This window comes from Morone saxatilis, unplaced genomic scaffold, assembly GCF_004916995.1.
Source record: "Morone saxatilis isolate NCDOM2014 unplaced genomic scaffold, NCSU_SB_2.0 Contig17, whole genome shotgun sequence".
Taxonomy (NCBI): Eukaryota; Metazoa; Chordata; class Actinopteri; family Moronidae; genus Morone; species Morone saxatilis.
This window is the reverse complement of record NW_023339729.1, coordinates 17567054-17579450: the sequence shown is the minus strand read 5'-3', so window position 1 is coordinate 17579450 and position 12397 is coordinate 17567054. Positions and strand designations below refer to the sequence as shown.

The 12397-nt window shown below is 38.4% G+C and overlaps 2 protein-coding genes across 3 annotated transcripts; both read left to right on the top strand.

Moving 5' to 3' along the window:
• Positions 1-617: 617 nt before the first annotated feature.
• enam (enamelin) lies at positions 618-3673 on the top strand. 2 transcript variants are annotated; one of them, XM_035659905.1, is made up of 8 exons: positions 619-652; positions 1088-1152; positions 1298-1327; positions 1495-1560; positions 1690-1731; positions 1846-1869; positions 1953-2036; positions 3059-3673. In XM_035659905.1, the coding sequence occupies exons 2-8, from the start codon at positions 1096-1098 to the stop codon at positions 3452-3454; spliced, it is 699 nt and encodes a 232-aa protein (XP_035515798.1). In that variant the 5' UTR covers positions 619-652; positions 1088-1095; the 3' UTR covers positions 3455-3673. The 2 variants fall into 2 exon arrangements, with proteins under 2 accessions (XP_035515800.1, XP_035515798.1); XM_035659907.1 differs by lacking the exons at positions 1495-1560; positions 1690-1731 and having other exon boundaries at positions 618-652.
• Positions 3674-5264: 1591 nt separating this feature from the next.
• On the top strand, positions 5265-9265 carry cnga1a (cyclic nucleotide gated channel subunit alpha 1a). Its single transcript, XM_035659873.1, has 7 exons — positions 5265-5359; positions 5457-5516; positions 5771-5908; positions 5995-6099; positions 6472-6578; positions 7634-8244; positions 8342-9265. The coding sequence occupies exons 1-7, from the start codon at positions 5265-5267 to the stop codon at positions 9263-9265; spliced, it is 2040 nt and encodes a 679-aa protein (XP_035515766.1).
• Positions 9266-12397: the final 3132 nt, after the last annotated feature.

Sequence of the window (12397 nt, the reverse complement as noted above, 5' to 3'; positions counted from 1 at the left end):
TTAGTAATGCATGTAAAATATTTCCCCTAAAACATAAGTAAATATAATCTCAAATATGTGCTTGAGCACAGTAGTAAATGTACTTGTACTCACTATTCAGTACTGAGTATCATTTCCTATTGATCTTCAGCTGGTGTGTGTGGAGAGGAATAATAAAGTATTTCTTGTGTCATTTGTGGACCTCCCTATCACTATCGTCAGTATTTTAATTTTAAAATATATAGTACTAAATACAATTTATTACAGTGTTAAACTGCCTTAACCAAAAAACTATTTCTTATTGACTTTACTTTCAAGTGAAGCTAAGTGGTGTCATTATTATTACATTCTTATGTCAGCTTCATGTCTTCTTGTTTTTTTCCCCCTCAGAAGTTTTTGTTAGGGCAATAAAGAGAGGGGTATGTGTGCAAAGCATACTTGCACAGCATGTAATTAACTATAAGAGGCCTTCACCCTACATGTCTCTGGTTTTTTTCATTTTTGAGGTTTAAGGAGATTTCTTCAAACACATAGCTCTGCGTGTTATACTGGATGTGATTGGCTGCCACAGGATGTTCCACTATATAAATGGGATCCATGTTAGAGATGAAGTAGATTACATTCCATCCCTGGGGAGACACATCTTCAGTTTCTCTCTGCACCACGAAAGAAGGTGAGATGGATTTTTCATACAGTATGGAAACAAATTTCCACTATGTTAGAGACAGTCCTGCTGATATTATATCTTCTAGGGGGACATTGAGTGTGTTCTAGGGGGTCCCCAGCAAAAGAAATGCAATCGCATATTTTAATTTTTAAAAGATGGAATCTTTAGGGAAGACAGAGTTGATTGTAATTTATGATCCTAATTTGATCATTGATTGACTGAAGATTTTATCTTCAGACCTAAAAATGAAACCATTACATAGAGGGGATTCACTATGACAAAATCCTCTCAAATTGGGGTATAATGTGCATCTAATGTGGGGGTCACCGACATAAAAAACTTTGGGAACCACTGTTGTAGAAGAAGTGTACTTCTTTTGAACAATGTTTTCCTTTATTAACAAAGAGAATGAAGCAATTTTCTTTAAATATTTTTCTCTAGAAACAGTCATGATGAAGCTCTTGGTGTTCATGATGTGTCTGTTGGTCACTACCTTGGCTGCTCCTGTAAGTCTTTCCTAAACATAATGTGTCATTCAGCCTGCCAAACAATCCCTTTTTAAAGATTTTAAACATGTTTTATACTGTTTTTTTCTGGGGGAAAATGTGTAAAGCCTTTGTTGCTTTCTTATTACTCTTGCTTGGTTTGCAGGCTCCGGAGAGTGAAAGCAATGAGGAAAAAGTAAGAGTTTTGGTTTTCTTTAAAAGTTTTTGTGTCTGTCTGCCATGACATGCCATACCATGTTTTTGTCATGTCATCAAACACACATGCAGTATGATAGATGTGAGAGAGAGAGGATAATTGGCTTAATTGCAGTGCATGTCTGAAGATGTCTGGTATTCCATCAGCAGGTTGCGGCGCATGCTAATGAGGCCCTGAGGTGGATGGAGATGTACAGGCTGTACCAGCAGCAGGTAGAGGGGGTTCATTGTTGTTTCACCACAAAACAAAACAACTAAAAGGACAAAGAAATGTGAATCATCTGCTCGTTGAGTTGTTTGGAATTGATCATTAATTATAATCATGAATCTATATTTTTTCAGGGAATAGTTGGAAACCCCTTTCTCCCTGCTGCTGATGCCCCTGTAAGTTTATATCTTGTTAGACTCTAACATGACTTTAGTTGTAGGTTTATATGAAAACTTTTAACATAAACTACACTCTGGCATTACTTATTCATGAATTATTCATTTGTTTAGGCTGATCCAGCTGGGGCAGCAGTGGTAAGCACACATACAGCACCACCACTTCTAAGCTGTCACAATTTCAACATGCTGTTTGAGTTAAAAGAGTTTTATTTATGCAGGTGGATGCTGCACCAGCCCAGCCAGCTGATGTCCCCCCTCCAGCTCCCATTGCTGTTGGAGATGCATCAGAGGAGGAGACAGAGGTGAACAGACATCTTTACACATAACAGAAATAACCTATAAATGTAGATCTATGGAGGGAGATATGTGTTCCAAAATCCATTCCAGTTCAATAGTTTATAGTGTATGTTGTTACCTTACATTGTAAAAATACAGGCAGTAAAGTAGCACTAACATATCCATAAAAGTAAACAAGTGCATGTCTCCCGCACTGAATTTCAGTCGGGAATTCTGCCTAATAAAATTCCTGCAGTGTTGTTTACCCAAAACAAACTCAGGAAAAAGGCATCAATACAGCAGTGAGAAAAGCATAAGAATCTCCTCATGTGTTGATCGCTTTTCAGATTCTTTCACAGCAGATGTTTTGATTTGTCTTAATATGAAAAGCACAGGTGTTACTGAAAACATTAACAATAGCTCAGTTATACAGTGTTGAAGTATGTCAGTAAGCAGTCACAGTGTGACAAAGAACCAGCATGCACAATACCAGGAGCAGAAGCAGCTAAATGGAATTCAGACATCATTAATTGTATTATTTACACCTGTGCTTGTTTCACTGCTGATTGTATTGTGCGCCCTTGATATTATGCTCTGCTGAGAGTGGCCTGATAGTTTTGTCAGGTGTTCATTTGAAAATACATTTCAGCAAAAGACATGAGGTGAATCCTTTGTAATTGCACCAGTTTTTTTTGTTTGTTTGTTTTGGGGAAAGACATTGCATTCATATATTCTTTATAATAATCTTAAAAGTATACTTCCAAAAATGTATTATTTTGGTAGGTAAGTGTTGCACTACCATAAAGTTGCCCAGTGGTCCATTTCATGGATCAAGCACTGGCACTTCCATTTCCTATAATGCAACCAGTGGCATCTTTCATTAGACCCTTCCTGCCCAGTAAATATCCATGTCTCCCAAACTCCACACCACCAGTTAGTACAAAAGCCTTCTGTAATGTGTAATCTCCTGTTTCAGTGGTTAACCAAATGTGTCTGGAATGTATGCACTTCAACTCTGAGTCATTTTATTTCTATCTCCTTGGCACAGGATGGAAACCCTGCCCCCAACGCTGCAGCACCTGCCGCTCCTGCTGTCCCCCTAAACTCCGACGAGGTAGAGGAGGCCGAGGAGGTGGAGGCTGCCGAGGCTGAACCAGCTGTGGTTGAAGCAGCACCAGCAGAGCCAGCGGCAGACCCTGCAGCAGCTGTCGAGCCGGCGGTGGTTGACGCCCCTGTTGATGCTGCACCAGTTGATGCTGCTGCTGTGGATGTGCCTCCTGTTGATGTGGTTCCTGTTGACGTTGCCCCAGCAGCCCCTGAGGTGGCCGTTGATGCGGCCGCCCCTGCCGCAGCCGATGTCCCTGCTGCTGTTGATGCTGGTGCTGCCCCACTGGCAGCTGAGATTGACACGACTGGAGTGGCAGCAGATCCTGCTGTGCTGTAGTTCCTCTTAATACCTTTTTTTACAAGTGCTCCTCTGTTAGCAGTTAGAATAAATAGCTGGAAAACAGCAATGGGGGATGTAGAAGCAGCACAAAGGGATGAAAAAGCTGTGGCATATTGAATAGAGACTGAATATATAAAGAAAATATGTGAAAATATGAAAAATAAATCTGTAATGCTCTTTGTAAACCAAAACAAGTAAAGTTTTCAGTTCAGAATTGGACAATTAAAAATCTTCTTTGTGTTCTTCTTTCTGTCTTTAATTGCAATTCTGTTGATTGAGTCATGATTGTGCACACAAGATCCCTATATGATTATGTGCACAAGATAAAAATATATATCTTTCTGCAGTCTGGGGAAAAAGCACAGGTGTTACTTACAACATTAAGAATGGCTCAGCACAATTGAAATATCCCAATAAGCCATTACATGAGCCAGCTGTGTATGTCTGCTGTGAAAAAAATCAAACAAAACACATGGTATCTAACACATACATAGGCTATAGCTGTGAAGTCCATTATTTTCCTTTCTTTTCAGTGTGAAAGGTTGCTCCCATTACCACAAACACACAAAACAGATCCAATACAATAAAATGCCATTGTGAAGAAGGTGTAGCTTCCCTGTTGTTCCCATGCTGGATTAATTTAAATAGTAACCCACTGCAGGTGCCAAAACTTATTGCACCTGAGATGTTCCTCAGTTCAGCCGTAAAACTGCAAACACTATATCAGCCAACAGGGAGTGCCACTGAACCACAGGATGTCTATATCTCACAGGAGGAAGATCTGCTATTAGAACGCAGCACTCAACACTGATAGAGGTTCAGATTTAATTTCACTCTCGTGATTTGTATTCTTGTAAACGGTGCCTGATCCGACTGATCTGAAGTCTGTAATACCCGGCCCGATATAATAGGATCAGAGCTGGATATGGCTGAGAGTGCTGACTGTGCAGGAGATACCGTGTGTGAGTGTGTGCGTGTACGTGTGCGTGTGTGTCTGTGTGTGTGTGTGTGTGTGTGTGCAAACAGACTAAATCCTCTGCTGTTCCGCAAATGGTCAGGAAAATTATAGCCTGTCACAGATAAAAAAAGAGGTGTCAACACAAAATGTTTTGCAGTGTTGTGGATCCTCACTAAGGGGTTAGGGGAGAGTTGCCCAAACTTCACTTCAACATATCTCATCTCCTACTAGAGTGGACAAATAACGAGGATGAGTGACTTTGCCTCTCCTCTTCTCAGCCAACTCTAATCCACAAATCCTTATCAGGGTCACTGAGACTCTATGACACAGTTAGTTAGACTCACCACTTATAGGTGACACTTGTCTAGCTACATTTTGATATTATCTTAATTAAAATCTAATGATTGATACAATACATCTGCGGCTGCTGTGAGTGACCAGCTTTCAGATCTTAAAAAACTACCAAAGGATCCAGGGAACATGGGCTTAACGATACAATAACAAGTGGATAAGGTAAGGTACATGAACAGGGAGACAGGATCATGCATCATCACTACAATTTTTAAACTGTTTTGTGGGGTTTGTGCAGCGATGAATGTCAAATGATACAGTTTGTATCCATTCTTTTGACAACTTCAAATGCATTAATGATTTCCAGTTCTTTTCACACAACTGCATATGTCTAATTTGCAGTATTTAAGATGTTTGACCAAGGAGAAATACTGCAGATGCGAACTAATGATTTTATGTTCTGTTTGAAAAGAGGTTGTTTTCCTTTTCCCCTTGCTTCAGTTAGGCGATCTTTCTACTTCTTCTTATCTTTGCAGGGTAAACTGCAGATCTGCTGCCATGACCACTTCAACCACCCTTCCCCACCTCACTGTGCCACCTCACACTGCAACACAACTTGTCGCTGACAGTGAGGAGTACAGTGAAGATGACCTGTAAGTCAAAAGTGCTGATTTAAACAGAGAGTTTACTGAGAAATAATAATACATTCAGCTAAATAATTTCATATGTAACATTCTGTGTTTGTCCTAGAACTGCGCCTCAATCAGACCCTGCTCTGCTCAATATGAATAACAGCAATAATAATGAAGAGTAAGTATGACTATGGAGTCATGGAGAGATAAGTGGAGCTCTTGTAAAACACAGTTTTCCTTTGATGTATCTTAAGTAATTTCAGTAAGGCCTATTAAAGTAGTAATTAATAATTCCCTCCAGGGAGGAAAAGAAAAAAAAGAAAAAGGAGAAGAAAGAGTAATTATGTTATAATGCAAACCCTTTTAGTTATTGTTGCTTTTAAAAAAATATTTGATTCTCAGTATTCTCCAATGTCTTGATGCATGTTACAGAAAGGAGGAGCAGGAGAAGAAGGAAAATGAAGAAAAGGAAAAAAAGGAAAAGGAAGAAAAGGAAGAAAAGGAAAGAAAGGAAAAAGAAGAAAAGGAAAAAAAGGAAAAGGAAGAAAAAGAAAAAAAGGAAAAGGAAAAGTAAGTGCATCATTCAGAGCAAATTCCTCAAGGCACCTCTTCAAATAAACATATTTAATTTACACTTTCTTTCTCTATTTCCATAGGGCCAAAGAATTATTTGTCATTAATCCTGCTGGGAGTTTGTATTACAACTGGCTGTTCATCATCACACTACCAGTAATGTACAACTGGACCATGATCATAGCCAGGTGACATCTATAAATCAGTGACTCTTTCTTACAATGTACAATTTCCCTGCAGGTCAAATGTTCATATGATTGCATTCAGCTCCATTCATATCCTAGACCATATGAAGCTATTCTAAATGATTGCAATGTTAGCAGCAGGATGACTTTGTGCAGAGAAATAGTCTTGGTCTTTACTTTCAAAAGCTGGTGGAAGAAATTGTGGGAACGCTGTAGTTTGTGTTTTTTTAGTTTTTTAATTTAGTGTGTTTGGCACCATATCGGCTGCAGCAGTAGCACAATAGAAAATAGTGATAGAATAATAATTATAATAGTGAGAAACATTATTTACAAACAATTTACAGAACATTACTGGTGGTCTTCTTCTACAAACAGGGCTTGCTTTGAGGAGCTGCAGCATAACTTTTTCCTTTACTGGATCGTTCTGGACTACACCTCAGATGTGATGTACCTGGCCGATATGTTTTTCAGGACCAGAACAGGTGAACATCTGACCTGAGCCTTCTAATCTGCAGAAAGGTTTCTGCAAATCTGCTAAAGCGTAAATTCACATTTTCCCCCAGGACTCTCTTAAAACAACACTCACATTATTGGCAGATGCTGTTGTTCCTCATGTTCATACTGTGTGTGAAATGTGATTTCGATGTAAGTAATTGGGAACAAAATCCATGGTCCTTTTTCTGTGGATAAAAGCTTTCTAGAACTCAGCTGAAGCAATCATAAGGATTCAGCAGTCCGAATTAGATCAAAGTTATAGTATAGTCTAGCACACAATTCCTTCTTTGTGCTATTGTCCTTCCACTACAGCTACAAGAATGACTCTCTGGTGATACACCAAAACCAAAAAGACTATAGAATTTGAAGATATCTACTTTATTTGACTAAATCCTAAATATTTGCTTCAGCTGAGATTGAAATTGCATTAACAAGAACTATGGATTTTGGCCCCCATCACTTACGTCGCAATGGACTCGAAATGATTACAGCCACCAAGAACTGTTTTAATGTACATATGGACATGTGAGTGTTTTAAAGTCAACGTGAATAGTGTGAATCTGTCCTTCAGGCATTTTAAACACATGAGTTTACAGTGCAGATGAAAATGTATTCACTCGTCTAGGACTTCATGTTTCATTTTTGTTTTACAAATGTGAATCACAATGGATGTAGATAGAATTTTTTGGGGACACTGATCAACAGAAAATAAAGACTAATTACAATGTGAGAATTTTTTTTTTTTTTAAATTGGTCAAAATTATCAACACGCACAAACACTAAATTGCATGAACACTGACACCCCTGCCTAACCCATGGTTAAATCATCACTAATACAGCCAACTCTTTCTAAAAGAGAAAAATAATTTGAATTTGAAATTGAATGGCGATCATCTGTGTGTAATCAAGGGTTATTATAACAATAGGGAATACTTTTTTACTTTTAAGGCATTTAATTCCAACCTTTCTCTGGAAATTGTAGTTTCAATCATGAAGAAAAACCTTGTACTTATCTCTAAACTTTCTACCTCTTTGAATGCAGGTTACCTTGAGCAAGGCCTGATGATAAAAGATAAGAAACTGTTAAGGGATCGATACCTCGACAGCTTCCAGTTTCGTCTTGATTTTATCTCCATGCTTCCGACCGATATCTTCTATTTCTACTATGGCTTTGACTATCCGGAGATTCGCCTCAATAAGCTGCTGAGAATTGGCCGCCTGATGGAGTTCTTCACAAAGACAGAGACTAAAACCAACTATCCCAACATCTTCCGCATTGGAAACTTGATCATGTACATCCTCATTATCATCCACTGGAATGCTTGCTTCTTCTTCTCTTTCTCCAAATACATTGGTTTTGGTGCTGACGACTGGGTTTACCCAGCTCTGGATGATCCTGATGAGCCTGCGTTTGGGGAGCCCATGAGGAAGTATGCGTTTAGCCTCTACTGGTCCACACTGACCCTAACTACCATTGGAGAAACTCCACCACCAGCCTTGGACTCAGAATTTTTCTTCCACGTGGTTGATTTTTTAGTTGGGGTCTTGGTCTTTGCCACCATTGTTGGAAACATCGCTACCATGATCTCCAATATGAATGCTGCCCAAGCTCAATTTCAGGCTCGGATTGACAACATCAAGCAGTACATGCAGGTAGATGGAGTTTTTCCACTCAAAAAGTTGGAACAGGAATGAGCACAATCATCTGTTGTTTGAATATTTTTTAATGTTTTTATTCTTTTATTCATAGGTCCGAAAGGTCAGCAAGGATCTCGAGTTGCGGGTCATCAAGTGGTTTGACTATCTGTGGAATAACGGCAAGGCACAGGATGAAAGAGAAGTGTTGAGGTATCTTCCAGACAAGCTAAAAGCTGAGATCGCCATCCAAGTCCACATGGATACGCTTAAGAAAGTGCGTATTTTTGCAGACTGCGAAGCAGGCCTGCTGATTGAGCTGGTGCTTAAGCTGCGGCCACAAGTCTTCAGTCCCGGAGACTATATCTGCAAAAAGGGCGACATTGGCCGTGAGATGTACATCATCAAAGATGGAAAACTTGCAGTGGTTGCTGATGATGGTGTCACACAGTTTGTTGTGCTGGGAAGTGGCAGCTATTTTGGTGAGATCAGTATCCTTAATATTAAAGGCAGCAAAGCAGGCAACCGGCGAACAGCCAATATCCGCAGCATTGGATACTCCGACCTCTTCTGCCTGTCCAAGGATGACCTAATGGAGTCACTGGTAGAGTATCCGGATGCCAAAGGCATGCTAGAGGAAAAAGGCCGGCAGATCCTGATGAAAGATGGTCTGATAGACTTGGACCCAGCTAACATCATGCCTGAGGCCAAGGAGCTGGAAGAGAGGGTCAATAAATTGTACTACACGATGGAGCTAATGCAATCCAAGCTGAAGAAGATTCTGGGAAATTATAAGAAATCTGACAAAGTTCTCAGACATCGCATCCATGATCTAGAGGAACTAACAGGAGAGGAGGTAGAAGACGAGGATGATGAAGAAGAAGAGGTGAAAAAGGAAGAGAAAGTGGTGGAAGAGGAGAAAAAGGAAGATGAAGAAATGAAAGAGAAGGAAGAAGAGGAAAAAGGCGAGGAGACAAAAGATGAAGAAGGAATGGGAGAAGAGGCAAAAGAAGAGGAAAAAAAAGATGAGGAAAAATAAAGCAATAGTTTCTGTAAAACACCAAACACACTATCTAATTAAGCACAATAGAATTTTTCTTTCTAACTGGACTTGCTTCTTATACGACTGACAGATAATTAAAGACTAAAAGAGAAAAAATAAACACTAGAAATTGGCTGAAATACCCACTGGAACTGGTCCTCAAAAGATATTGCCATTGTAAAATGAACACAGCTCAATGGACAAATATTGCCAATGACAATATTGAAATTAAATGCAAATAAAATATTGGCTTCAGTTGTCCTATTTATTGTGATTTTCATGACTAGATATGCACAGTGAGTCATAAAGTGGAAAACCCTCTGCTATTCCAAACCCTGCAGTGTACACTGTTGTCCACAGGAGGATAGTAAATAGCAAGAATTTAGGTAATCACATGGCACACAGTAGCTTAAGCATACTCTGCACGAAAGGCATAAATAAAAAGTAAGACAGCATTAAAATAATAATCAATAGAGACTATAGTGAATGACAAAACCAAAGCAAAAAAACACAAAAGTTCAAGTTAAAGGCACCAGTGAACAGCTAGATTTTAAGTATAGATCTGACCAGATTTTAATGTGATGTGAAAAGGAGCTTCTTTGAAGTCACAAGCCAAAGTGGTTGGGAACTCCTTAACGAACCTGTTCAAGTAAATCCACGTTTTAATCTAATTTAAGATTTGAGAAAAGTACAAAATGTTTAATTCTTTCCTACCACATTAATGGTCTCACCTCTCAAATTTATTTTGTGACGCTTTGGAGGGGTCCGACCCCTAGGTTGGGAATCACTAAACTACTGAACATCACTGTACAAGGTAGTTAAAACTAGCTTCACTTACTGCTACTTGCACATTGATTAATTAGTATTAATAATCTATAATGTAAAATATGATATATATATATATAATTCGCTTTTACTTTTGATACTTTAAGTACATTTTGGTGATAATACTTCTGTACTTTTACTTAAGTAAGATTTTAAATGAATGACTTTTACTTGTAATGTCGTACTTTTTACATATAATTTGAAGGACCAGTTGTAATATTTATTTTGGCCATTGACATCAGCCCTAGATTTATAACTAATCTCTTGTTGGCACACATCCTGTTCATTTTGCTTTGTACAATTGCTATACACAGGATTTTGAAGATTCTGTTTTCTTTTCAACTGAGGAACATATACTGTACTGTACTGTGTACCATCTGCACATGTTGCATTATTCCTTACTACAAAACAAACTGTCCTGCTGCCATCACCACTCCTCATATTTGGAAGCCACAATAAGCATTGTAGGCAGAGCAATCGCCAAATGATATCTACTGCAAGTTAGCTTTCCACTTTATTATGTAGCCGTTATCTTTTATGCTGGAAGAAATAAAATTTGCTCTGTCTGCAGTATTAAAATATGCATGCCCCTTACCAAAGTGGCAAGAAAAGGAACAATTCTTTACAAGCTCATTTCACGTTTCTGTCTTCATGCCAAACTACATTACTGTTACAGTGAAAATTACTGCATTTAAAAGAATTTAGGCTATTACTGTGGCAACTTTCTTTGTGTGACCTAATGAACCTAGAAGTGAGCAAATGTCTGAAGAAAGAAAAAATCAACATTCATTCATTATGGGGAAAAAAGACAGATGTTAAGAAATCACATGGTTGTCTGGTTTCTTTTCTAGTGTGTGTGTGTAATGTGTGTGCATATAGTGCACATTGCTCTACATCACTGAACATGTTTAATGCTCACAAATCTTCGTCACTTGTCATTGCTTTATATGCACAAACGTCACCGCCACACTTCACCCGTAAACAGAACTGAACAATTAACGCTCAAAGTCAGACACCTGGGGGAAACAAATAAATGCCTAACACTTACTCTCTCCTCTAAATAACAGTGTGAAAGTAGCCAAGCACGTGACTATTGATCATCTTTTGTGTTTGTCTCTCAGCCCTCATGACCAGGTGGCACCAGCACAGAGTCACATCCAAAAGCTGCTTTAATACATTAATCAAGTAATTGACGAAGCCAAACCAAGAAGAAAAGAAACCAATTTGTGATAACTGGCACGGCTGAATGAGTAAGAAAGAGATATTGGTGATTTTATTGGAGGAGCTGCACAGGCCACCTTTGCTGTAATTGTTAGTGAGGTACATTGTGAGTAGAGAAATGTCTTTGTGTTAATTAATGCAGAGACAATCACAGCAGATAATACTGTACTGAAGATGGCAGAAATTCTATATCTTTTCCTAAATCTTTTTTTGTATGATTTGCTAATATGAGTGTTTCAATTTTCTCAATTATGTTGTGGTGACAAATGTAATACAAATACTTGCATACAAACTTAATTTCTGGGCCTACTAGGGTTTACAATATAGAATAAAACCCAGGACTCTGTGTCAAAATTGACTCCTTTAACACCCCAAAACAGGGGGCCAAAATGGGGCCCACAGCTAATTATTGTTCCTGGGTCACTTATTAAGTTAATTTGGCAATAATTAATGTATATTCAGTTTTTTTAAAGGTAATTATTTATTTTTGTAGAGCTTTTAACCCCCTCATGATCTTTCACATTGGATAGGGTATGTATGTACATGTATGTATACACATATAATAATAATATAATATAATATAAAATTAATATAAAATGTTATTACATTTAATTTTAAATTTATTTAAGAGAAATGTTGTTTATATATTTGCAACAGGCTTCCTCTTCTCCCATCACCAGGTGATCGTCTAAATCCATAGCTTTTACCTTGGACTGTAGAGCACACACTACGTTATATAAATATTAATGTCTCATACTCTTTGTTGTCATGAACTCAATCGTGATAGTGAATGAAAGTGTCTTGGCAGACCGGGCACAGTGAAGTGATGGAGTGCATGTCATTTATCCTGGGGAAATTGCTGACTATAAGGCTGATTTCCCAGAGGAGATATTTCCATGTGGGATTCAAAGCTGGAGGCTCTACTGTATTGAACAATATTAGCACAACAACTATCAGAACAAGAGTAAAAGGGTTATACTTGACATTAGCTATGGTTAACTACGGTGGCCCAGAGGTGTCAGGCCAAATACAAAGGCCAGAACACAAATACAAAAGCCACAACACAAATACAAAAGTCACAAC

Coding starts and splice junctions, on each gene's coding strand:
- enam (XM_035659905.1), top strand. CDS start 1,096: ATGATGAAGCTCTTGGTGTTCATGATGTGTCTGTTGGTCACTACCTTG. Junction 1,328..1,494: donor GTGAAAGCAATGAGGAAAAA/GTAAGAGTTTTG, acceptor GTATTCCATCAG/CAGGTTGCGGCGCATGCTAA. Junction 1,732..1,845: donor TCCCTGCTGCTGATGCCCCT/GTAAGTTTATAT, acceptor TCATTTGTTTAG/GCTGATCCAGCTGGGGCAGC.
- cnga1a (XM_035659873.1), top strand. CDS start 5,265: ATGACCACTTCAACCACCCTTCCCCACCTCACTGTGCCACCTCACACT. Junction 5,360..5,456: donor GAGTACAGTGAAGATGACCT/GTAAGTCAAAAG, acceptor TGTTTGTCCTAG/AACTGCGCCTCAATCAGACC. Junction 6,100..6,471: donor TGGACCATGATCATAGCCAG/GTGACATCTATA, acceptor TTCTACAAACAG/GGCTTGCTTTGAGGAGCTGC.